The 26,781-nt window shown below is 38.2% G+C and overlaps 1 protein-coding gene across 1 annotated transcript in view; it reads right to left on the bottom strand.

Moving 5' to 3' along the window:
• Nucleotides 1–273: 273 nt before the first annotated feature.
• Nucleotides 274–26,781, bottom strand: part of TAB3 (TGF-beta activated kinase 1 (MAP3K7) binding protein 3) — a 46,507-nt gene continuing 19,999 nt past the window's right edge. The window contains exons 2-7 of the mRNA XM_050908409.1: nucleotides 17,651–17,839; nucleotides 13,168–14,620; nucleotides 9,805–9,965; nucleotides 6,483–6,576; nucleotides 4,807–4,890; nucleotides 274–1,751 (exon numbers count right to left, since the gene is read on the bottom strand). Of these exons, the coding sequence (XP_050764366.1) occupies nucleotides 1,603–1,751; nucleotides 4,807–4,890; nucleotides 6,483–6,576; nucleotides 9,805–9,965; nucleotides 13,168–14,620; nucleotides 17,651–17,752 (2,043 nt within the window). The 5' untranslated portion in view covers nucleotides 17,753–17,839 and the 3' untranslated portion in view covers nucleotides 274–1,602. The remainder of the gene's footprint in view (nucleotides 1,752–4,806; nucleotides 4,891–6,482; nucleotides 6,577–9,804; nucleotides 9,966–13,167; nucleotides 14,621–17,650; nucleotides 17,840–26,781) is intronic.

The following is a 26,781-nucleotide window of genomic DNA, read 5'->3' on the forward strand; positions in this document are numbered from 1 at the left end:
GTAAGGTTTAGCTAGCACATTTTGCCTCACAGTTGCAAAGTCAATCACCATAACTCAGCTGACGTGCTTGGTTGCGTCTCTGAATCTTGACAAAGTTACACCAGAAAAACTCAAATGCACTGTACCAGCTTCTGACCAGTACACAAGAACATCCTACTCAGTCGCACAGTTGTGTAACATAATCATTCAGCTGCCCAAACCCAAGTTCAATTTCACAAGTATTGAGTGCTTTATTACAGCAACCTGAAGCATTCAAACAAACTGAACATCACCTTCAAACAAATTGAACATCACCTTTATAATACAGTATATCATATGCATAAAAGTACCAGTATGATCTTCAGTTGCAAGTCTCGTGTTCTTCAACCTATGGCAAATATTTCCTGACCAAAATAAAAAGAATGCAGCGTGTGATTTTTCAGGATCTGGCATCTCCTATTTTATACAGGCTGATTTATTAACAATGTGCAAATAAACCTTTACTGAAGAGCTAATTGATTAATTATTTTTCAGCTAACTTTGAACTGGGGCACAAAGTACCTTCTGTGCTGTAAACATCATGAATTTTTCACAAATTGGAAGCTGAAATGGCCTAAGGAACTGGGTACAAACTCTTCTCATACACAACCATGGCCGAGCTCAAGTGTTCCAAACCAAATTTGGAGTAGTCTGTGTTTGGCATATGTCCCTGTGCTGCTACACAGCACAGGCTTAGAAGATTGTTGTATATAAAAGCATACTTTTAGCTTTGAAACACGACGGCCTAATGAAAGCATGCAGCAGGATTTTCATCCGTGATACGGTAGAATTCATTCTTAGTTTATTACCAGTGTTGACACAGCCAGGTGAGCACTGTACAAGCAAAAGGGATTGTAAAAAATTACCTCTGATTAAACTCTCTGTAACACTCATACAGTATCTCATTTAGTCACCTTAGGTTACTATTTCAAACAGCAATTTTTTGTAGACATAAGTTACCCTGAAAAAAAGCAGCAATTACAAATACCCTTCTCCTTGTTTTTCATACATTGCAAAATTTATCGTTGCATTTACCTGTCTTCTTTTTCAGTAGCTTACAATCTAGAAGCACAGGGAGCCTTTGTTTTCCAGCTAGCTGTGGCCAGGTTAAGTCAGCTCTGGCTCTTCAGTTTTTCTGGTTAAGTGTAACATCTTACACCATTACTAAGAGTCCTATAATTTTTTTTTAAAAAACAGTTTTTTGTTGGGGTTTTTTTTTGGGTTTGTTTTTTGTTTTTTTTTTTTTAGAGCCACTAAGCAGTAACTATAACCACAGGACTAAACACCAGTAGTTATTTGCTTTCCTGTATACATTCTTCCCAAAATTAATCCTTTTACATTTTCAGGTTTCATTTTCTGCTTTGCTCACTGCAATGGCATAAGAAAGAATTTCACTCTTAATTTATTTAGTTTAGTGTAGCACAAGCAGAAACATCTTAACACATTATTCCCACCCCTTGCAATATGAAGATTGTTGACTGGCAAAGGCCGGGCAGATGGACTGAAAGGTTCCCCATGTTTCCTTCTCCTACAGCTGTTGGCTTGAGAGCCTGTTTTCAACCCAATGCAGCCTCTTCCTGATTTTCAGGTGTATCGTGGCATTTCACACTGCTCACAGCGATTTAGTGCTGGGTGATTTAGAAAGGTGCAGCTATCACAATTCCATGGAGCCCCTTCAAAGTCTTCATCTCTTGGCTGAGTCCGTGGAGTCTGTTTGGAGCTGGTTTGATGCTCTAAAAAAAAGCCAAAGGAAAAAATTTTTTTCGTATTTCAAAAGAGAAGGGTGATAGGCAAGACCATACTACTGGTTTGCCACCTCATTAAACATTCTATCTTAAATTGAACGTGGAAACCTTTCCACTTACGTAACATTAAAGGTCTTTTGCTAAAGCACTTCTAATTCAGTTTGTGAAATCTGAATATTTAAAGTATTTCACTTCTGTAAATAGTCACTTAACCCTAGTACATTAAAAACAAAACCAGCAGTCACCACTGTTAGGTCACTGACACTGCTAAAGGTTTAATAGCTTAAAATGTACTGAAAAGTTTGTTACTGGCACTGCAACACCATCCTGTTAAGGAATGACTTCATACGTTTATATACAGCAGTTTATTACCAAATTCTAAATTCCAATAACCCTACTTTACCTGAAGTGAAAGACTACTTCTAACTTAGTTCCTTCAAACAGTCTGACAGATGATATATTTTCTGCATCTTTCTCTAGCATTTATCCAGGCTGAAGAAAATACAATATAAAAATAAAATGGTAGGCCTGTTTCAAAACAAGATGATTGTTTTTCTTCCTCATGGCTTTGCAGCAGGGATGTGTGTATGTGAAGCAGCATTTAAGTCTATTTTCATTCATAAAATCGGTATGTATGCAAATCATACATTAGGTATTAACCCACGGAAAGACTTGGTTTTCCGACATCTCCTACCACCACTTCAAGACCTCAGGTTATCTACTAAAAGCGACAAATACTCCTAGGATGTGCAAACACAACATTTTACAAAATGTTAATATTCGAAATAATATCAGCACACATACCTAGAAGGTAAGGTTAAGATACCCATCTGCTAAACATCTGTAGAACAGCTTAATTAAAAGAGAACTTACGTTGTAAAAAAAGACTGCAATTTGTAATTCAAAGTGCACACATTGCTGTAATCTGCTAAGAAATCTAGCAGATGGCTGATGACAAAGTTAGTGCAAATAGTACTTAGGTTTGTCTTCAGAGATGTACTTAAAGAAAATAAAAGTAACCTCCTTGCTTAGATGTAAACCCTCTCCAGTCCAGAGGTTGCATAGTCACATTAACAGTGCTTGACCTCAACAAATTCCTTCTAAGCAAGCAAGTAGTGTGGGCACTAGACTGCATTCGTGTTGACTAGCCAGACGGCAGCACAGAGCAGACCCTTGTCTGCCCATACCTGCGTGTCGGCCCACGCCTTCAACAACTGAATATTAAGGAAATGGAATTTTTTAAGAAAAAAAAAAATAATAATTTTTGACGACTCCATGTTAAAAGCCAAGCTCAGAATACAGTACACCAGCCCTAAAACTGATCTCTAATAAGTTCACAGACAAAACCAGGAAGCTAGTCATAAAAGTTGTACAAATCTTTCTAAGACACTATCTTTCCAATTGCCAAATAAGATCACTTATCTCATGCAAGTTTTGCACGATATTTTGCTTTGAAATAATAAATCAAATAAGTTAGTGTAATTAAGAGAATCTCTTCAAGCATCATGAAGTAGCAGTGCCTTAAATCAACGACATGACCACCACAATGTAACATGAATCCAGGCAGCTGCCTTCATGCCACTGCTCACCTGCTACTACTGTCTTTCCTGGACACTGCCACCTATGCAGGGAACTCATCCCAGTATTGTTTTTTTTTTTTTTGAACCACGAGCTGTAGTTCTGGGCCTTCTCTTTCTTCTAAATTTCCACATACTACTCATTTTATTACATCAAAGGGTAAAACACTTGCTTCAAAAGAGGGGGGGAAATTTCCTTATATGAATTCAAAATTCAACTGCAAAAACCTTTGTGAAGTGCTTATCAGCAACTAGAACTTATTTAGAAAATTTGGATTTTCAAGCAGACTATATGATTACTGATTCAGAAGAGTGACTTCTTTTCCACTAACAATTTTAGTACATGCTAGTTACAGTGAGAGGAGACACAATATTATAAATCTTATCACACATAACATTTTCAGAGAAAAGACCACTGTTTTCTCTGTACCACAGCACAGGATCCCAGACTGGTTATTTCAGCAGAAAGATACAAAGTGCGTAAAAACTTCCACTAACATTTGAAACCATTCTTTTAAAATATTTCAGGAAGAAAACAAACAAACAAAAAAAAAGGTCAAAAAATACCTGAGACAAAAGGTAGGATTCTGCTCCAAAATCACCACTAAACGTAGTGGAGTTCAGAGAGCTACTGAGCTACACGGCCACTAGGTGTCTACTTAGGGCGAGTTGAGTCACTCTGGGTGTACTGACTGAATCTCCACTGGACAAAAAGTGAGACTAAACACATAGCTCCTGTGCTTACATAAAACTTAAGTGTCCTAAGCTGGATATGAATCCTAGATACTACACAATCAGCATAGAAAATTTTAGAAACCAGTAATGAACTTGTGCAAGTGGGACACTGTCATCTCTTTAGACCAATGTGAGGAAATCTGTTCTGTCTTGGTCCTTAAAATGTCTGAAGCTCTTGCTGTGCTAAAACTTCAGGGCTACTGTGAAATTCATACTCTGCACAAAAAATAGCTAAAGTGTGACCAGTCAAGTTAAAATATAATTAAAAACATAAATGCAAATTTTAAAAAGCTGCTGTGCCCAATTAAACTTGCATAAAAGATCCCAACTAAACTATAAAATCCTAACAACATGTATTAGAAGACAGCTAAACAAACCTGACATAGAGCTTTTAACCTAGAAGTATTTTAAAAAAAAACATAATTAGGAAGCTCAATTTAACACATAAAAGTTTGTATACTTTCAACTCTTTTTCTAGTAGTTAATAACAGTATTTAGAAACAACGTATTAACAGAACATTCACTTGCAACAACTTGCTTGAGGAAAACAAGTTGCAGCCAGGATTACTGTACTTACATAAAAATGTTCTGTTTTGGTTTCTATATAGAGAAAAGTTATAATAATTAGAATTGCATCCTGTCATCACAGGGGTTTTTAAAAAAAGAAGGAAAAAAAAAAAAGAGCTTTCTTAATGCAGATTACGTAACTTGATACTTGTTTGTTGACCTACCCTTTTTATATGGCTTTGGTGGCACAACAGGACCAGGCTCTATGTTATCATAGAAGTTACATGTGGCTTTCGGATCAAAGTTCCCTGTCAGAAAAGAAAAGTACAAAAGTGTAACTCAAAGGTTATTTACATGCCTATGCCAGTGATATGAACATCTAGAGACTTCAGATTTTATACATTTTTTTTATTATGACATTATATATTAGTTTTTTCCTGAGTAGTCTTTTGTCACATATTTTCAGTTTTGTGTTGATTCTAGTAATTTTTAGCAGGCTAATCTCATATTGAACAATCAACTCCAGCTCAACATTCTGTACTGCTTTAAAAAATATGTGAAAACATAAATCTTTCTGTAGGACACATTCTTGGTAAAAAAGGAGGACTACACATATTCTAATCTATTTGATTGTACTTATGTCAAGTCTCTGTTGCAGAAAGAGGATTTTTAAAGACCTGAGTAGATTTCTGTTTGCCAACTTCTTGGTTGCAGCCTGTAGTTCTGTTTTGTATTACCTGGTCAGAGCCTTTGTCAGCAAAAAGTTAAAAATTTAAGTAAAGAACCTTCACTAAGGAGTATTTTTTTTTTAATTTGCTCTTGACAAAGTCACTTTTAAGTCACCACTTTCTTGGTAATGTAATTTAACTTGGCCAACAGAAATATTAGCAAGTCAAGTTTATCAGGTTGCAACTGAAAAGGACATCTTTTAGAGATAAGTTGAGATTGATAATCAAAATTGAACTTTAAAGAGTCCAAGTATCCACATTTAAGCACATACTATGTTAGAATAATAGAATCATTTAGGTTGGAAAAGACCCTTAAGATCATCAAGTCCAACTATAAACCTAACACTGCCAAGTCCACCACTAAACCATGTCCCTAAGGGCCATGTCTACACGTCTTGTAAATACCTCCAGGGATGGTGACTCCACCACTTCCCTGGGCAGCCTGTTCCAATGCTTGAAACCCCTTTCAGTGAAGAAATCTTTCCTAATGCCCAATCGAAACCTGCCCTGGTGCAACTTGAGGCCATTTCCTCTTGTCCTATCACTCGTTACTTGGGAGAAGAGACCAACACCCACCTCGCTACAAGCTCCTTTCAGGTAGTTGTAGAAAGCTATAAGGTCTCCCCTGAGCCTCCTCTCCTCCAGGCTAAACAACTCCAGTTACCTCAGCCACTCTGCATAAGACTTCTTCTCTAGATCCTTCACCGGCTTTGTTGCTCTCCTTTGGATCCACTCCAGCACCTCAATGTCTGTCTTGTAGCGAGGGGCCCAAAACTCAACAGAGTATTCGAGGTCTGGCCTCACCAGGGGGATGATCACTTCCCTAGTCCTGCTGGCCACACTATTTCTGATACAAGCCAGGACGCTGTTGGCCTTCTTGGCCACCTGGGCACGCTGCTGGCTCATATTCAGCCGGCTGTTGACCAACACCCCCAGGTCCTTTTCCACCGGGCGGCTTTCCAGCCACTATTCCCCAAGCCTGTAGCATTGCATGGGGTTGTTGTGACCCAAGTGCAGGACCTGGCATTTAGCGTTGTTGAACCTCATACAACTGGCCTCGGCCCATCGATCCAGCCTGTCCAGATCCCTCTGTAGAGCCTTCCTACCCTCAAGCAGACCAACACCCCCGCCCATATCTAAATTATGTTTTTAAAAAACTACCAACTCTATACCTCTAGATTGAAGGAGGTCAACTTCTTTCAGTGTACAGTCAACATTTATCTGGAGCTGTCTGTTGAGGCTTCTCAATCTGGTCATTTCCTCAGGCTAGAAAGAAACAACCCAAAATAGTAATTGTGGGAAAGTCAGCATCTTGTCTGACATAGAAATAACACTGCTGTATCTTTGTTAACAGCTTTATTAGAAACTGAGTATAGATAAGGCACTGAAAAAAAAATAGCCAAGATTTCACTGTCTGTCCTGCTCCCCCTACCCAATTTATTCCCTCAAAAAACATTCTTCTATTGGCAGTTGAGGAGGAAAACAAACCAACAAAAATGAACAAGTTACTTAAAATTCGTTAGTAAGACGACATAGTTGAGCTGAAGTTTATAAAACCATACACCTTATAAAATTCCACATAAATTGATGACTTGCTACTTGAGTTTACATCAAGATGATCAGGAAACAGAATACGAGCTGCAGCTCACATTAATTATTACTTGATTATAACCAAATAAGGTCAGAAGTTTACTTATTTGCATCACCACAAGGAGCTCCAACATGCCAAACCTTCTAGCTCAGTATATTCAAATTGTTCAATGCTGCAAGACAGTAATTATTCTTAACAGAATAATCAGTTATTTAAGTCCATATACTTGCATATCATTAAGAAACCCTAAGTTACTGAAATACAAAGCGTTCTTAATGCTAGCAGCCGTGATTATTAACACCTGTGTAGGAATAACTATCTTATCCTAGGATACATTCCAGCATCACAGACAGAATCACAAAATCACAGAATGTTTGACATTGGAAGGGACCTCTGGAGGTCACCTGGTCCAACCCCTCTGCCCAGATGGCAGACGGCTTTTGAACATCTCCAAAGACAAAGACTCCGCAACCTCCCTGGGCAACCTGTGCCACTGCTCAGTCAACCACACAGTAAAAAAGTGATTCCTGATGTTCAGAGGGACCCTCCTGTGTTTCAGTTTGTGCCCATTGCCTCTGGTCCTGTCACTGGGCACCAATGGAAAGAGCCTGGCTCCATCCTCTTTGCACCCTCCCTTCAGGTATTTATATACATTGATAAGATCCCCCCTGAGCCTTCTCTTCTCCAAGCTGAACAGTCCCAGCTCTCTCAGCCTGTCCTCACAGGACTTAATCATCTTTGTGGCCCTTCACTGGACTTTCCAGTACGACCGTGTGTCTCTCTTGTACTGGGGAGCCCACTCCTGGACCCCATACTCCAAAAGTGTGGCCTCACCAGTGCTGAATAAAGGGGAAGGGTAACCTCTCTCCCTTTGCTGGCAACACTCCTAATGCAGCCCAGGATATCATTAGCCTTCTTTGCTACACTGCTGGCCCATTTTCAGCTTGGTCTCCACCAGGACCACCAGGGCCTTTTCTGCAAAATTGCTTTCCAGCTGGTCGGCCCCCAGCTTATACTGGTGCATGGGGTTGTTCCTCCCCAAGTGCAGGACTTAGTACTTTCCCTTGCTGAATGGCCTGAGGTTCCTGCCAGCTCATTTCTCCAGCTTGTTGAGGTCCCTCTGAATGGCAGCACAACTCTCCCAGTTTTGTGTCATCAGCAAACTTGCTGAAGGTACACTCCGCCTCATCATCCAGATCATTAAGGAAGATGTTAAACAGGATCAGACCCAGTACTGACCCCTGCAGTACACCACTACTTACTAGCCTCCAACCAGACTTTGTGCCACTGATTACCACACTCTTGGCCTGGCTGTTCAGCCAGTTTTCAATCCACCTCACTGTCTGCTCATCCGGCCCATACTTCATCAGCTTCTCTGTGAAGATCTTACAGGAGACAATGTTGAAAGCCTTACTGAAGTCTAGGTAGACAAAAACCACTGCTCTCCTCTCATCTACCAGGACAGTCTTTTCATCCTAGAAGTGTATCAAATTGGTCAAGCTTGACTTCCCCTTGGTGAATCCATGCTGACCACTGCTGATCACTTTCTTGTCCTTCATGTGCCTGAAATGGTCTCCATGATTAGCTGCTCCATCACTTTCCCAGGGATCAAGGTGAGGCTGACCAGCCTGTAGTTCCCTGGGTCCTCCTTCTTGAAGACAGGAGTGACATTTGCTCTCCTCTAGTCTTTGGGCACTTCTCCCAAACACCATAATTGAGCAAAGATTATCTAGAGTGGCCTCACAATGACATCTGCTAGCTCCCTCAGCACTCATGGGTGCATGCCATCCAGGACCATGAACTCATGTATGTCCGCTTTGCTTAAGTATTCCCTGACCTGATCCTCTTCCACCAAGGGTATACCCTCCTTGCTCCAGACTTTTCCCAGGGTCTCTGGGACTCGGGATTCCTGAAGGCCTGTAAAGACTAAGGCAAAGGCGACATTCAGTATCTCAGTCTTTTCCATGTCCTATGTAACCAGGTCCCCCGTCTTGTCGAGCAATGGGCCCACATTTTCGCTAGCCTTCCTTTCGTCACCTATGTACTAATAGAAGCCCTTCTTTTTCTCTTTGACGTCCTGTGCCAGATTCAACTCCAGTTGGGCTTTGGCTTTCCTAACCTCATCCTTCCATACTCAGACAGTGCCTCTGTATTCCTCCCAGGAACATACCTGCCAAATGCTGCCCTGAGACAGGTGAGACATACAGCAGCCATACTAGTTAAGCAGCTAACAGCCCCTACTATGCCTTCCAGCCTATATCTGTGTGCATTGTTTACGTCAACACGGTAAGTCTGAACTGATTTGGCTAACAACTGCACAAAGTGGAAGTTATTTTTCAGTCAGATCAACTCTCTTATCAGAGCCATACAGATGTTTGGGCTAGAGTCACTTGCAGGTGGAAGTCACACAGATAGGAAGAATCAACAGGGAAAAGAGGAGAGAGGGGTGCCAACTATTTGAGCCAACACCACCACTGAAAAGTTACTTGGTGCATCCCGCACATACCAAATGGGAAATAGATTGTCTATGAGATGCAACTACTCAAATAACAAAATACCTCAATATAACAAAATACCTTGTATATGGCTCGGGCTCTTTAAATAGACTTGGAAATACACTTTCATAGGTTGTTAGGAAAGTAGCTATCTATTCAGTTCTGTGATCCAGAAAAGCACATGTATGCAAGTTTCAGAAATTCTGTTGTGAACACTAACGAAGCTGTACACATATCTGTTTCTTAAATTATAGGAACTGGCTTACGACAAGCCAAGAACTTACAAAAAATCATCTCCAATGACTGAAGATTTTATACCCCAAAATATTTTTTTGTATAATACTTTAGTTCATGAAAACATAAAAAATAAATTTGTATCCTTAATTAAAATACTAACAAATTGCTTACTGTTGGAATAGCAGTTGTACAGCTAACTCTTCGAAGCCGCCTCTGCATTAGATCATGCTCCATACCATTGACTTCAGCTTTCAGGCGTTCGAGCTCTTCTTTCTCAAGCTTCAGCTCCTTTGCTAATCTCTCCATCCTTGCTCGTTGATGTAACAGCAAGGCTAATGTTTTACATGGAAGAAATAGTTACTAACACACAAAAACCTGGAAAACTGAATTCTTAACTTACGTGTAAGATTCATGAGTGACCTTTCTGGGAAAAAAAAAAAGTGATCATAAACATGCAGCCAAGTATCAGTGTGAAGATGCTTTCATGCCAAATGAACTACAATTTCGAACAAAGTTGTTTCAGAATAAAAACACATTTTAGACAGTAACTTGAAGTTGATATTACCATTTTGGTCAAAGCTTCTTTTTTTGCATTTGGTCTTTCTTGTCTCAAAAATACAAAGGCACCTGTATAAGAAGACAGCTTCTCAGGATGAAAGAGCAACCTAGTTATAGTAATAGTGTACTGACAAAAAAAAAAACCAACAAAACCAAAACAAAGGTAACGCACACTTCATATCTGCTGCTCAATAGCAGCTGACACACTAGCCGAGTCAGTCCTGAATTGTTTTTTTCACTGCTATTACAGATTACACTATAATAACTTTAAGTAGTCTCAGCTCTTCAGAGAGTACTGTAATTCTCAATACCATAAGTTCCCCAGTGCTCAAAGGCAAAACTATAGAACTTCAATAAAACAGACTAGAGAATCCAGAAAATAAAAAGTGAGGGCAGCTCAGATGCTTCAGAGTCTTTAACTCTGCAATAGAGCTGACTCGCTGTTCTCTAACCTCTCTCTGCTGTTAATCATTCTCTCATATTTTTGTCATGGTACTGAAATTTATGACTCTCAGTCACAAGCTGATGTTGGGCTCCCAGAGCAGCCAAAGGAAGAATTTGGACTAACTAGAAAAATAATACTTAGTTTCTGCAGGAAGACCGTTTCTCAGTATTTTATCAAGATGCAAAACTGGCCAAGTTAATTAGTGTGATGCTTAGCACTTTCTAATCTGGCTGGTTTTACCTGATTAAAGTCTACTAGGACAGAGAAAAATAAGAGAAATTTGCTGTGGGTATTCAGACAAGCACACTGCTCATATAATAATGTTCCAACAAACTGTTCAAATGTATGAAGATGATGTCGTAGAATCTGCAAAATGCCATTTCATACAATGCACCAGCCAGCACCTGCCCTTTTCCTATCCAACACAGGCAAGGAAAAACCACATAATATCTCAAGAATATCTGCATACTAGCTAAAAAAAAGTTAGAAAAATAAGCAACAATATGACACAGCTTACTGGAGGAGCACCAAAAAACCCCCAAACAGTCAGGAGCATAAAAATGACAGTGTTTTTTATCAGATGTCAGTATTCTATGCAAAAATGTAGCACTATACTTTGGATTTTGTATGGATCCACCAATTCACAGCCAAAGAATAAACACTGAAAATCCTATCCAAGAATAACTTCAGATGTTTTTATAATACAGGCACCAGTATTACTGAACAAAACTGTTCTCTACTTTTTGAAGTAGTATAAGTCATCTAAGTAGAGTTTAAGAGATCACAAAATTTAACAAAAGAAAAAAAAAAAGTACAGATACCAGGCTGTATGATTTTCCACTATTGCTATCAAACCTTGTCTTTGTGTGACTCCTCCAACTTAACATCTGATATGACTACATTACACAGCTTCGCATTATACTCTAGTACAACTCATCAAACCTGACTCATACTACAAAGAAACAGTGGAAGTACAGACACCAGAATGGATTTTTGGTAACACTTTTCACAATGGTTCATATTCAAAAGAAAATTAAATAAACTTGTTCCCTATATCAAGCTGTCAGATATACTCTTCTTTAGGACTCCTTTGTGGTAGTAAAAAATATAATGTTTATTCTTCTACAATTTATTTCTATCAAGAGTTCAGAGTGCAGCAATACCAAAGCCTATAATAAAGTCCCAGCTGTGGTAGGTATTGCCACAAAAGCAGATGCCCCAAAAAGCATATAGTAACTAGTTTTATTGGTTTTGTTTTCCAAATAGACAAATCTAGTCAAAGATACAAAGGCAAAACCAGATTTCTACATTTCAGAATGTTTTTCTCAGTTATGTGAAGCTACCTCTGGTTTTCTCACATAACTGACAATCTTTAATGAAGCTGTAGTAGCAACGCTACCAAACAAAGCACATGCCCTAGGAGTTACAGACCTACTAGTGTTCGTTCTCTCTAAATAACATTTCTAATTGGGTCTACGAGGTACAGAACAGCTCTTTGTTGATGAGTTAGAATAGCTCAAAAGACACAAAGTGAAATAAGAAATCAAGAACTACAGGACAGCATTATAACCATTATTTCAGCTCTGTAAAGTGATAGGAAGGCTAGAAGGAGCAATGGAGGAATTGACTCTCTTTTCCAAACATAAATCCAGAAACAAAGCACATTCTTTAAATAATTGCTGCTGATTATCATTCTGTCATTACCCCAAATGATTGGTTTGAATGCTTGCAGACTGATTCATTTGCTTAATTTTAAATGTCTCAAATCTATAAAGCAGATTACTCTAAGAAAAGCAGTTTTCAGCTAAAGGTTAGATTTCACCATTTTAATTTTTTTTTTTTTTACTAAATTACTTAATTCTTCATTTATACGTAGCATTAAGACTAACTACATTCTATCCTTATGCAGCAGAACACACATTCTAAAATTTGTCTGCCAATCTCTTCCTCCTCTTTCAAAACTCGAAGTGGAAGAAGTGAACTTTTCATTAAGTTCTTCAAAATAATTAATACCTTTCAAAACAAAAATACTATTTGTATTGACACCCGAAGTAATTTCAGCTGCAATCCTACCTCTCCTCTTTCACTTATACTATTCAATCTAAACCAAATAACTTGGATTCAGATTTCCTGCAGAAGTTAGTGCTTCAGGTTTTAGAAAGCACCCAAGTACGAAAAAAATACAAAACCAGTAAAATCCACATGTAAATTTATGACACAGTTCTTCAACACAGAATTTACAAACTGGACACACAGTATATGAACAAACCACTTACTCTTGTTAGCTGCAGTGTTTTCTTTTAAGAAATTCCCCTAACATCAAAAGCATGGCAACTTTAAGAACCTCAGAAATTCTTTATTAGACTGAAATTTGGCAAAATTTTTTAAAAATCAGAACAAACTCCCTCACTAGATGATTTTTGGTGCAATATCTATTCTTCTCTGTACAGGTTCAAAAATTCTCAGTAAGTAGCAAAATCAAGCTGAAAATGCATTTTACAAAAATACAATTTGCAGGGTGAAACACTTACCTTGAGTGTAAGCATAGTCGTCTGATCCAGAACTAGAACTTCTCTGATACTTATGGCTTCCTTTTTCTCCTCCAGATCCTGGGATTACAGAAATAGGCTGAATAGGTTCTGGTGCTGCAGAACGCTCTTCTTGGTCCACTAAATTTAAAAGATTCTCAGTCGGTGCTCGACCTACTGTGATTTTAAAAGTGGTTGGGTTTGGCTGAGATACCATTACCCGAGGAGACTGTGTTGGTGCACCTGTAGGTCCAGTTGGTTGAGTGTAGGTAATATATACTGGATTAACACTAAATGGAGGTTTGGGTTGACCCGACATACCTCTTGACGGAGAGCTTGAAGGAGGAGTAGTGGCTGCATACAGCGGGTGCTGGTTTCGCTGAGATGGTTGATTACCTATTGGTGAAGGACTTCTGTTCATTGCAGTCCCAGGTCTTTGCGGTGGCTCAACTGTAATTTCTATTTTATTCATGGAACCTTTGGATAAACTAGGTCCAGCAAAAGGAGGAAGATACGATACAGAGTGACCGCCTTGTTTTTGAAAAGTCTGGGATGCTTGCTGATATGGATGAGGTGGGACAGTTGAAGGACTAGGAGGCATGAAAACATGTGAACTCTGATGACTCAACTGAGGAGGCTGAACTTGGTGTTGAGGAGAACCAAAGGGAGAGGGACACTGGGATGCCGGTGGTGATCGAAAAGCTGACTGAGGGATCTGGGGTTGTTTAGGAGAATACTGAGAAGGTTGGTAGTTCTGTTGATGTGGATACACAGGTAGAGGACGGGGAGTATAATGTGGAACTGGGCCCTGTGGCGATGAATGCCACTGTGTATTCTGAGGAGTCTGTCGTCCTGAAGAACTTTGAGATGTTTGCCTTATATAAATAGAGCCAGGAGTCCCATAAAGATTGCTTGGAATCTGTGGAAGAATTTGTAGAGCTCTGGGTACGCTCTGTCCAGAGGGGAGGTTCTGTGATACTGTAACAGTAATGGGATTTGTACTATACCGAGGTATGTGCATATACGTGGGAGGAGGGCCTTGCATAGCAGACGTGTTCATTCCTGGTTGTATGGAAGATGGCTGTGGAGGTGGCTGTGGAGGAGGAGTAGCTGCATTTCTATTCTGGTCATTCATGAAAAATGGATTGTAACTGGGAGAAGCTGCCACAACAGCGGGAGCAGAATGTGGCTCTTGAACTAAGCATATCAGCTGTTTACCTGCTGTGCGTTGTGGATCAATATGTCCATCGCTTGAACTGTGTACCAGTGTACGACCACCATTAAGTTGAGCTCCATCCCCTGCATGATAGCTGGTATGAGGATGAATACCCAGATTAATGTGCAAAAGGCTATTTCTATTCATTCTGGTGTCATCAGGGCTATGGTACTCCATATATAAGTATTTGTTGCTCTCCTGTGCGAGGGCTCGACAACAGGCATCTAGGTTGTTGTTGTTCTAGGAGTAAGAATGGACACCTATTATTGTCAAATAGCAAAAGAAAAAGCCACTGCTCAGCGTTCAACAAGCATTCAGCTAAAGCTGCAATCAAGCCTAGCTTGAACACAACTAGGGATAACATTTCACAGACACAAATTTTGAAATAAAGGTAATACCTACTAAGTCATAGTATGCAAGTAGTACATAGTTCACACTGTATCTAGCAAAATGCTATGGTAACACTAGCTACAGTATGACATATTAAAAAATCAAGTCCAGTTTTGGGGAAAGCAATGGTTAGAACTCTTGGCATCTTCTGCAAGGAACAGGTATGTACAATTAACTACTTCCAGTAACAACACAAATCAAATTAAACTAGATCAAAACTGCAAACTCTGGAAAGTCAAAACAAAAATGCAGACGACATTTTAATGTTTACCTGAATGTTTACTGTTTTCACCTTTATTTTACTATTTACCTGAGTATTTCTCTTTACTTGAAAGTTTAAAAGCCCAACATTTTAAACCAGCTTCTCTTGGTAGAAAGGAACTTAGTGCCTTAAAAATGAAGTTAGAGCAAGTATTGCTTGAAAAAGTACTGGCAATTCCAGAAAGCACCATACAATTCTGACACAATTTTAACTGCCTTCAATAATTTCAGGCTCAAGGCTAAAAAAAAGGTTTATTCATACACCAGTGAGGAAACCAAATAAAGCTTGTAAATGTTTGATTTGTTCTGTGGTGCCAGCAGCTGAAACTATACAGACAATAAATTATGAATCTAATAAAAAGTATAATGGGGAATTCCCTTTCCCTTCGCCAGTCATTTTAGCTTAATCTAGTCTTGTTAAAAGAACAACATGAACTATAGCTTTTTCAAAAGAGTAAAATCACTAGAAAGCATTCCAGATTGTGGATTTTTTTTTTTTTCCTCCACAGTTTCTCATACAACAGCCTCTATCAGCTGTGGTTCAGCTTTTAATTTAAACAGTAGTTAAAGGAAAAAAAAAATCACTTTAAGTTCAACTACATCTGGCCCTCAGCACCCTAAATTTGTTACATGTTATCCAAGACTGGTACCTTCTCTGACATACAGCACCTCCTACCAGAACAAGTGTGTACATATTTATATATATACGCATACACCCCCGCCTTCCTTAGCATACTAAGATTACCATTTTAAGGAATATACATTAATAATGGTTTCACTTCTATTTTAAACACTATCACTATATAAAGTTTGTATACATATTAATACTCATGTGGCCTTGAAATACAATTTTCAACAGCCTATCCATTGGTTGAAAAGTCACAGTTACATTTCTTTTCTAAAGGACTGATACCTAGTCAGTCTTAATATTAAAGTGAAGCTGACTTTCCCAAAATTTCATATGTTTTCACTATCAGATGAACACACATACTCAGCATCTTCTCAGATGAAGAATTACTACTGAACAGGACAGAAGACAGAAGAGTCCAGCACTTAATTATGTATGGCTCTCACTCTATGGATACTTCTCCCTGACTACTTCCCCTTCATGCCAAGCTCCCCTTCTAGACCCCAGTGGTCAATGGGAATATCCAGACGCATCGCAGAAAAATTTAAAACCAGAACATTTGGGAACTAGACCTTGTAGTAATAACCAGCACCACAGTGCCAAGACAGCAATCTCAAAAAAGTTAACCGCTACCATTAGCCACTTGCCATCTAAACAGGACTTCATAAAGACAGTCCTCAGCTTCCTTAGGTCACTTCATCAGGGTGGAGGTAGAGAGAACATAGACAGGACAGGCCCTAATCTGATTTTCTCAGGGTATGCAATATATTTGTCATTTCAAAGGACCCTCAATTTTTGACAGGTCCAAACCTCACACTGGTTTAAATCTAGAGCATGTATTGCAAAAGGTTAATGGGAATCAGCTCATGTATCTTAAAACAAATATAAAGTGGGTTTGTAAACAACTTCTACACTTAAAATATGACAGATGTTTGCAATGTAACGTTAACTAGCTATCCAGAACACCATATTATATATATAGAACACCATATGCTTCTGCAGCATTAGAGGTTCTTTAATTTTATCAGTTTAAAGATGTCTATGACTTAAACATAGTTCATCAAAAGGATCATGTACTTATCCTGACAGTCATCTTTTCTGTACTGTTAAGTAAAGCTTTACATTGCAGGGCTTCCCCTGCTTTACATTTGTCTGAAAGCAATTCATATGTATTTGTATGGTTCAGAAGACACACAATGCAAAAATTACAGCCACAGTTATAAGTAAACCTACTCTTCTGCCAGGAACAGGTAGGATGCAAATACAGCTTTGCTACTTTCATATGCAGCAGTTTATCACATTAGGTTCCACCTCAGCCACAGCCACACAAGGCCAAACCAGATCTTACATGTTTCTATTCCACTCCTGAATCTTCCCATTAATGGAAGGTATTCCCAGACGACCACGACTTTGAAAAAATGATAATGTGTGGTCACTTATTATCACTTCCAATTTGTGATTTTAGATGAAGGTGGAAGGAAGAAATGGAACGGGGGAAAAAAAAAAAAAAAGAAAAGAGAGAACAACTGCCACCTGACTTGGAAACAGAGAAGTAAAAATAAACCTTTGGACAGCTGTGGCAAAAAGATGCCACAAAGACAGAAAACCTTTATATTCCTAGCTAAGGCCAGTTCCTTATCTTGGAAGAATGAGTCACTGTTTGCTAAAATCTCCTCCAGTATATGTATGTTATTTATGTAGCCATCATCAATAATCATCCCAGTAGCCACTTTCCTTATTCCCTGTACGCATACAGTCACAGGTCACATAGACAGGGAAGAACAGTCAGCGGAAAAACCCCCACAAACATAAGTGAAGAATGATAACATCTTTGTACATAAAAGACAGGACAAAAATGCAAGTAGTGGAGTCTTCTACCCTTTCAAAATAAAACCAGAAGAATGAAAATCTATGCTCCATGTATACTACTAAAAAGAATTTTCATACTACAAAAATAAAATACACAGACTCTTAAAAACTCTTTACTGTACCTGAAGCATGCACTGAGATACCACCCCTTCAGGTATCTCAGGGAAACGTTGTCGGAGATCATGGAGTACCTGCACATCGAGTTGTTGACTGCCCTGCGCCATGCCAGATTGATGGTGTTCCAGATTACCAAAAAACGGAAGTCAACAGGCCTTCCAATGATTATGGTCTTCTGAGGCTTCTGGCATTTTCTGTCAGAAAGAAAACACAATCAATTATCTTTTAAGCCATCAAAATAATTCTTCCTCCTTCCCCAGCTGCATGTGTAAAAGAATGACTGTATTACATTTTTAGATCTAGGTATCGAAAAAGACAATGGCTTAAACACAAGAGTGGGAATCATCATGTCTCAGATTCTAATATTAAAACACTTAACATATGACAGGTATGTCTACATGACATTTCACTGGAATGTGCTAGTTCAGGTCTTTACACAGTCCCATTGTGGTACCATGCAGGCATAACTTAAATCAATCTGACCTGCCTAAAATGGAACTGTTACATATTTACTCCCAGTGAAATTCTGAACAGTTTGTAGAAAAGTCTGAAGTTATCACAAAGCATGCATGTCTTTGTTATTTACAACATGCTAGAAATAACAGGCTGGAAAACTAAGTAGCACAATTCTCCAAAAATACTCCTCTAGTAATAGGGCTTAACTTCTTTCCTCTTTACATCACTACAAATCCAAGAAGTTGGAAGCAATTTTTGTGAAACACAGCAAGAGTTAAACAGAATTTAGAGAGTCCTTTTTAGGATTATAAGCATCTATTTAAGATTTTTGTAAAGCACCTATTATATTCATACTAACATGATTAGTGACAAAAAACCCTCTTTCCATTTCAGGATTCTTGTATTCAACAGCAAAAAGATTCTATCTGAACTTCAATACCCAAGGACTACTAGAAGGCAAATACAGTCTGAGTCAACAAATGATTCTCTCACTTGTGGCTCATGATCACAGCAGTAATCAAAAGGTAGCTGAAGTCTAAGTAAAGATTCACAAAGACTTTGGGTGAAGGTGGTGCATGACATAGCCCCTGTAACACATCTATTATTGCTAAGCTTCAAAAGCCTTTCCAATATTACTACTCAGTTAAATTCTTAACTACAGAGAATGTAGTACTGTGTTCAAAAACGGAAATCAAAGTCAGGTACCAGCAGAGCTGGTGTTCAAGTAATACATTAGCTACTCAAAGTCCCAAGTTTAAATCATGTGTATCTCAACCTCAGTGCAATTGTGTGTGGCACATAGTATAGCTCTTCCAGTCAGCTTTTCACTTGTTAGCTCAACTTCTAATAGCAGTCTAGAGCAGTACAACAGATCAGCACAAACATACGTATACCTTAATGCACTAATAAACTCCAACAGTTTCCTGTATCTTTCTTAGGAAAGTCTCTTAGTTTTCATAGGCAAGAAAACAGAACATATATCTACAAAGAAATATAAAATGTCAGGTTTAGGGTAAAAAAGCTTTGGTATTTGGGGTTTTTTTTGTATTATTTTGAAAATCTAATAACCACACCTTTCTTTTTTCAACTCTTTCTAAATAGTACTTCCTTTCTCTGAAAAGGGGCAAAACAACAACAACCACCACCACAATAAAAACAGAAGTCAAGTCCACTCCACTATCTGGCTAATTTGTGTGTGGACAGCTCTTGACTGACATTAGCATTCAGCATTCATTAAGTAACACAAATGCTTACAGGAAGGGTTGCTCTCTGTCGTACCTGATATATCCTAGTATCCAGTATTACATCTGTCACATCACACACTCTCTCAAGATAAGTGAGACGAGTTTAAAGAACAGTGACATATGTGAATTATCCTGCTGTGATTTAAGAAATACTACAATAAACTTACATTGTATAATCACAATGTTGTTCTGTCCACTGCAGTAATGCTGCAGACTCCTTTTATTTTAAAAGGAAATGCGTTTCCACTGACTACAAGAGCCAGCTGAAACTTCATATCTACACTCATAGTAGGGGAACTTTTATAAAACTTATTTTTCATAAATGACAAACATCATACTCTGAAAGGCAGACCACCACAAGAATTCTCAAAGAAAACCTGACAGCAATCAAGCTCTATGTGTTTCTAGACAACACTCCTTTTCCCAGGAAGCAAGGGATGAAGTGCAGTAACGGAGGAGTACCCTACCAGAATAAACTGCAGTTAAAATCCCTGTGGAATAACAATGACAGTATCTGAAAATCTGAAATAGAAGATAATAATTTTAAGAATTTCATTTGCATGAGCAAAAGCCTTTGCATCACTTCTCTCTTCAAATGCAAATTCAAATGTAACATGGGTGAGCAGACTGAACATCCATCATCAATACATACAATGTTTTTCTACAATGCGTTTATAATCTAAATTAATAATTTCTTTAATGTTTTCCTAACACTTCCTGAATGTGTGGTGAGTAGAGGTGTAATGCTCAAAGCAACTGGCAGTTATTGGCTAACTATGAATTTTATCATAGAATTCTCTTCTAAACACAAAGAATGGATAACAGAAATTTCCATTCTCATTTTGAAGAGTTGAAGCTTCTAGCCTTTACAGTTACACAGATAGCCTTGAAAAGTCTACAAGAAACCCAAAATAATCGTCTTGAGAAGCATGAACACACAATCACTCAGAACTCCTTGGATTCCATAGCTACACTACTGTGGCAATTTGTTATTTTTCAGCCAATACCACAAAATTCACTACTGCCATATCTAGGAGCCCAGCCTATTGTCCAGCATTTTGTCCTGCCTATTCTGCTTGACCTGCGTACAACTGACTGCACATTTTCCACTCTAAGCAGGCACAAACTGGCAGGAATACAATACTTGCTTCCCATGTCGCTCCACAGCACCAGGCAGGTGGAGAAGCAAGTTGTTCAGAGAGCCAAGAGCTTACAGCACAGACTACACAGCTAAGATGCTTAGACACCAAGAGCTCCTGCTGAGCCACAAGAGACTAGGAAAGCAATCCTTCAAAGCTTCTTTCTTTCACAGCATGCACAGGCTACAGGGCATGCTGAGGTGCACTACACTACCAGCCTTACAATTATTGAAAGTTCACAGAGCAGAACACATCAAAAAACAACCCAAAGTCACAATGAAAGCAAGCCGCTTCATCTGTAACTTTCAAAAATGAGTTGAGGATGCCCAAACTGTAGTTGAAAAGTATTTCACGAGGATGGAATAAATTAACGTTACTACATACACGGCAGTTCTAATGGCAAAACCAAACGATATTGTTGCAGAATTGGTCCCGCTGTGTTAACACACAGAGATGACCTTGGGACCCACTAGTGAATCTTGGGGATTATGCAAAGCATGACTCAAGTCCTAAACAAGTACACTAATCAGTTTTTCACACCTTTTACATGCCCAAATTGTATGTACAGGAAAATAGTATCTTAAATTTAATCTTCTTTCCTTAAGCTATTTGTGTACCTTGCACATTAAGAAAATAATCAACAGTTCCATCAATCAACTGATGCCTCCTTTCTGAAAGAATAAAAAAAAAAAAAAGGTGGAATTATTATAGTCGTGATACTCCCCACAGATGTGTTCAAATATACACAGAAGGAAATCCATTTCACTACTGTTATTTTTGAAGTACTAAATCACCTAAAATGAAGATACATGGATCATCAGTAATGAGATCCAATCGAAAAATAAATTAGGTCAATACATACTATCTGGAGGTTTATAAATTGTGTACTGGCGTGCACTTATGCAATTACAATGTATGCAGCAACTAAAATAATTGCTGAGTGAATTTCCAGAAAACAGGTTACCTGGAAGACAGTTTCTCGGGCTTCATCAATTTAAAGTTAATTGTTAAAGAGTTTTATAACAACAGTTGGGCCTTGAAGGATAAGAGGAAAAAAGCAACAAGACAAAACACAATAATGAACAATCAGTTTATAAATGCAACACCTCAAAGGCATCCTGCTTCTATAGGTTTTAGGTAAATTCTTTCATTTTAAAAGATTATTGAAATCTTTAGATTACAAGGATGAGAAAACACAGATGGATTTAAGTACAGTCAGGTAAAGAACTTCCATTTTTCCTCTGAATACTACACAAATGTAATTCTTAAATTTCATTGTCCTGACTTCTAATCAAATGCATGCTGATGCCCACAGATAAAAGTGGATTTACTGAAAGGTATTCACATGAACTCAACCGAATATTTGTAAATTCATCTATTGTTTCCCTCCTTGTTCACCTCTGTTCGATCAAAGTGTTGAAGATAAATTTTGGCCTTCAGATTCATAAATGCAGTAGAATTTTTTTTACTTCAGCACTCACAGGGCAATTCCTTCAAACACTTGCACTGGACTGACAGGCTTTTAGCCAAGAGGTAGAAAAGGATTCAGGGAAAGCTAGCAATGCTGGATGCTCTATTCTGTCTAAACACTGCAGGAACTGGAGTATGAAGATACCATGAAATTCAGGTGGACAAAACAGTAAAACGGTATCAACTTCGTAATTATGGAATCTTCAGAACAGAAAGAACAAAATTAATGTTGACACAAATCAGTAAGCTGAAAGAAAAATGAACATATATAACATCTCCACCAAGCAAAAGTGACTTTGACTTTAGAGACATTTAAACTTATTTGCAGTAAATATGAAGTAGCAAATCCAATAAACAATTATACAATCCAAACTCATGACAGTAATTCCTAATTGTTATCTGTTTAAATACCATTTGCCAATAGCAACAACTCATTCCTGTTTGTATTTGCTACTGGCATTTAGGCATAAAACTTCTGAGTAACACTGGTATCAGTGCTACTCAGAACTTTATTCCTGTTCTGACGCAAACAGAAGAGCAATAGCACTCTGAATACCATCCCTGAACAGGAACTTTCCTTATTTCTCTGGCAGTGAATAGAGGGAGAACTGTGAAGAGTGAGGACAGGAACTGAGGAAGCAGAAAAACATATGAAATTCTAAAATTCAGTTTCATTAATCTAGATCAGTACAGAATTTTCCTTTCACCAAAAATGGCAGGGTAAAGAAAAATGAGATCATGTCCAAAATAAAAATATGATGTTCTTTAAATGGAAGAAAAATAATAAAAGCTTAACACTCATTTGTAATGACTTTACTAAAATATGCCATTTTGTTTTCAAAGCCATGCTAGACTAACTGGCTGCACAGCATGAGTTCTGAATCTGAGTGACACTTTAAATCTTTTGTTCTAAATTTATTTATTAAATGGAAAGAAGTTGTGAGTGTGTCTTATGAATCATATTCCTTCTTGACGTAATTTCAGTCCATGAGATGTTTCGCTCAGTTTGGTCATGTTAGCTACAGTTCTTGAAATTACTTTTTCAGTTTTGTCATTGCATTTTTCCTACTTATTTTCCTAGTATTTATTTTGCTGAAGTTGGTCTCAAGAATAACTTATTCCATCTTTTTGGAAAAAAAAAAAAAAAAAATCTGTTCTAGTCTGAAAAGCCTTTTAGAAGAACACAGACCATTCATGCTCAAAGCACAAAAAAAATCGCTTTACTAGACTTGCTCTACAAAGTAATATTACTGAAGTATACGGCAAACAGAGTACACAGAGTGCTTAGGAAGTAAAAAAAGTTTTATATAGACCACAACTTTTTTTATACACAATTGAAAAAAAGTAGTTGCTTATTAATAACATGTATTAGGATGTTCATGTTTCATGACTGTCATAACCCTATTACCCTGAGGGGTTATGCGTTGGTAAAGGTTCAGACTGCTGAGGAGACAGATCTGGGTTATCTTCCGTGGTACAATGCCCAGATTCCTCTCCAGCTGCCTTACTTCCACCCAGCTGTTTAAAGTAGGTATACATCCAATACCAAACCAATATCCACAAAACAGTATTTGAAAATAGGAGATAAAAGAAAAGTACCCATTGAGTTCCAAAAGGAAGAGAATTAAACCAATTAAACATCAGGATTATCAATATATGTACATTTTATTAAGCATCTAAGTATGCACTAATAGTTGCTATATTAGATCTAACTTTATTCAGATAGTCATGGATAGACTTATATAGTAATTTGATAGCAACAAGAACGATGATAATACAGATAACATAACTGCAATTAAAGCAACTGGCAGTGTCATACAGTCAAGCATCTTTGGCTGGGAGGATGTCACCATGCTAGTGAGATCCCCAATTAGCCCTGTCCTAAAGTCAGCTTTTATAGAGAAGGGTTGCTTTACCTACGCGCAATTGCTTGCAGCTGTGATCTGAAATCAAACCACAAACCACAGGCCAAGTGCTTCTTCGATTTTAGGCACAGTAAGTGCTTTTCAACTTAGGCACAGTAGGTGCTTTTTCTAAGCATCCTGTGTGTGTGCTTGTGGCAGTTTGTAGGCCAGTGTGCATCCTGTCGGCGCACACCATCCTGCCTAGAGAGAGAGAAGGAGGGGAGGATCGGTCACCACACATGACTACTTACTTGAATTTAGGAATCTAGAAGATGTCTTATAGTATGGAAATAATCCTACCAAAAAGTCATCCAGGTACTGAACTACAGTGTTCTCCTTTACCAGGCACAGTGCATAACAGATTCTCCAAATAATCTATTATTTTCCCAACTGTGAAAATTATTTCATTGTACTACTACAACACAAACAAAGATTCAAGCTACATTTAAAAGATTAGCCTACTTACTAGAGGTATCTTTATTAAACCCTACGGTCCAAGAAAGATGGTGAAAACATTCCACCTCTCACAAAAGTAAAATATCACCTATTCCAGCTTCAGCACTCAAATTCAGCAACTAGTCCAAAGCATTTATTATTATTTGGGAATTAAAAAAAAAACTTGGGCAAGTTAAGTCCCTAGAAACTGTCTTACTGGGAAAAGATTTCAAAGTTTTTATTTACATACACGTGTATATAAATTGAAAACTACTCAGTGAATTACACGTTTGTTACAGTTTCTTGAATGAAGATACCCTATAAGCAAGGACTCCTTAGGGGGTAGATGTCAATTTAGCTTCTAGAATAGATGTCGACAAACTTCCACTGCCTCCAGAGTCATCTAGAGATTTGGCTACAGTCCTCCAAGGATGCCAAGATTTACTGCATATGAGGCAGCATGAAAAAGCAGTGAGATCAGCTGTAGTGAGTTACAACTCATACACAACTGAACAGCTTTCTCCATCTTTCTTCCCGCTCCAGTCAACTCAGCTGGACTAACTCAACCTGCTAAAACAATTTAAAAAAAAAAAAAATCAAATCACTTTTTACTAGTTTAATAAGCTTACCCTGCACAATGCATGGCCCACTGAATATCACACCACTGTGGAAAGGAAGAAAAAAAAAAAAAAGGGTAAAAAGGGGAAAGGGATACAGGACCAGGAACAATACCTCCCTCTTTTCAGCACAGGCAAGCCAACTGATCAGTTAAAGCCATAACAAAAATGCACCTTCACTTGAAACAGACATAGAACAAAAGAACCGAAGCTGTTCCTGTATGAACAGCACTAAATCAGGATGGGGATTTTGCCAAGTGCTGTCAATACTGCAGTTACAGAAAGCTGACTGTCAGCTGAGCTCAGAAGGTACACCACCAGCAAGAGGTCAGAACCGAAACCGTACTTCAAACTCCACGTCACTTCCCCACAGTCCATGCAATACTGTTTTCTACAAAAATTCTTTCTGAAAACTATGATGGACCAACTGATTATAGACAGCCAGCTCTTTATCACTTATATGATTATACCTTCTACATGTCCGTTGACACATTGGTTACATGCTTCTAAAGGCTAGAATACCCTCCATACACCGCATGTCAATAATAAAACATGAGAAGACAAGAAGGGAATTAGCTCAGCCAACAGATTTAGAAAGCACTTTATTAGACAAGGTATTAATATCTTTTGGTTTTTACCTAACCCTGTGGTTTTAACAAATAAATATGATTTCAGCCAAAGTCTACATTACTACACGATCACATCCCAATTCCACTTCTGTATTTCAATACTCAAGCAGATGTTAAGGTGTATAATTGCTGTGGTGCTTCCTACAATGACTGCAAACACACAGCAGAAAAGCTGTTAAATAGCAACATTTTTGTAAATAAGCTTGTATAAAACCATGAAATTTGAAGATGATGATTCAAACTGAGTTGCTTTGCACAAAGGATTAACTAAGGAAAAACATGTTTTTTAACATCCCATCCCACACATACCTACTATTTAATAGGCATCTGCACCCCATTATGGCCTTGTAAACATGCCTGGTATGTGACCCGGCTGCAGATGCAATCACGTAATCTCACCTCTAATCCTTGAGCAGCCTCTGGAACCACTGTTGGCTTAAATTCAAAGGTGCCTGCAGTAGAATATTAAACTGACTGTAAATGGTTTAAAGTCATCACACTATATTGACACTGGGAATAATAAAGAGAACAAGTTTGTACACTAAGTTTCCATTTATTTAACCGTTCAAATAAACAAAAACAATTAACCCATCCCACAAATGTCAGAACAGTCACATCAATCCAGCTAAGACTGGATTGCTCTTGCAGCAAAGGAAGGCAAATACTTTTATGGTAATGTGACACCTTTATAAAGATTTACTAGCTGGAAGATCTTAAAATCTCAGAAATATGAGAAACTAAACTGTTATAACAGTGCCAAGAGAGTAATTTTTCCTCACAACCATCTTCAGTCACACACTCACTCTGTTTAAACATTATGTATGACAAAAAGCAAGGATTACTCTTCCCTGCAACAGTCCAGCTAAAATAACTTTTAGGATTACATATAGCTAAGAACAACTCTCCTACCTCACAAATCACAATGACCATTTGTTGCAGAAGCTTTTTTATTTACAGGGTGATATATCCCACAGCTTTGGGACTGTATTGCTTCACAGAGTAGGAAAGACACGTACAGTAGAATTTGAAGACATTTTGTCAGTTCATACAGACATATTAAGTTCAACAAAGCAAAAGAAAAGCAGTCAATATTTAAAGTTGAGCTCAGCATGCTGCTGTCACTGCTCTGAATGACTGGCTACGTCACTAAAAACACAACTTCATGGTCTGGCAAGCTGTCTTATGATGAACATTCGTTCACTTGTATAAAAGATGATCAACAGATTCATAAAGCTCCTGGAT

This window comes from Gymnogyps californianus, chromosome 1 (genome assembly GCF_018139145.2).
Source record: "Gymnogyps californianus isolate 813 chromosome 1, ASM1813914v2, whole genome shotgun sequence".
Lineage (NCBI taxonomy): Eukaryota > Metazoa > Chordata > Aves > Accipitriformes > Cathartidae > Gymnogyps > Gymnogyps californianus.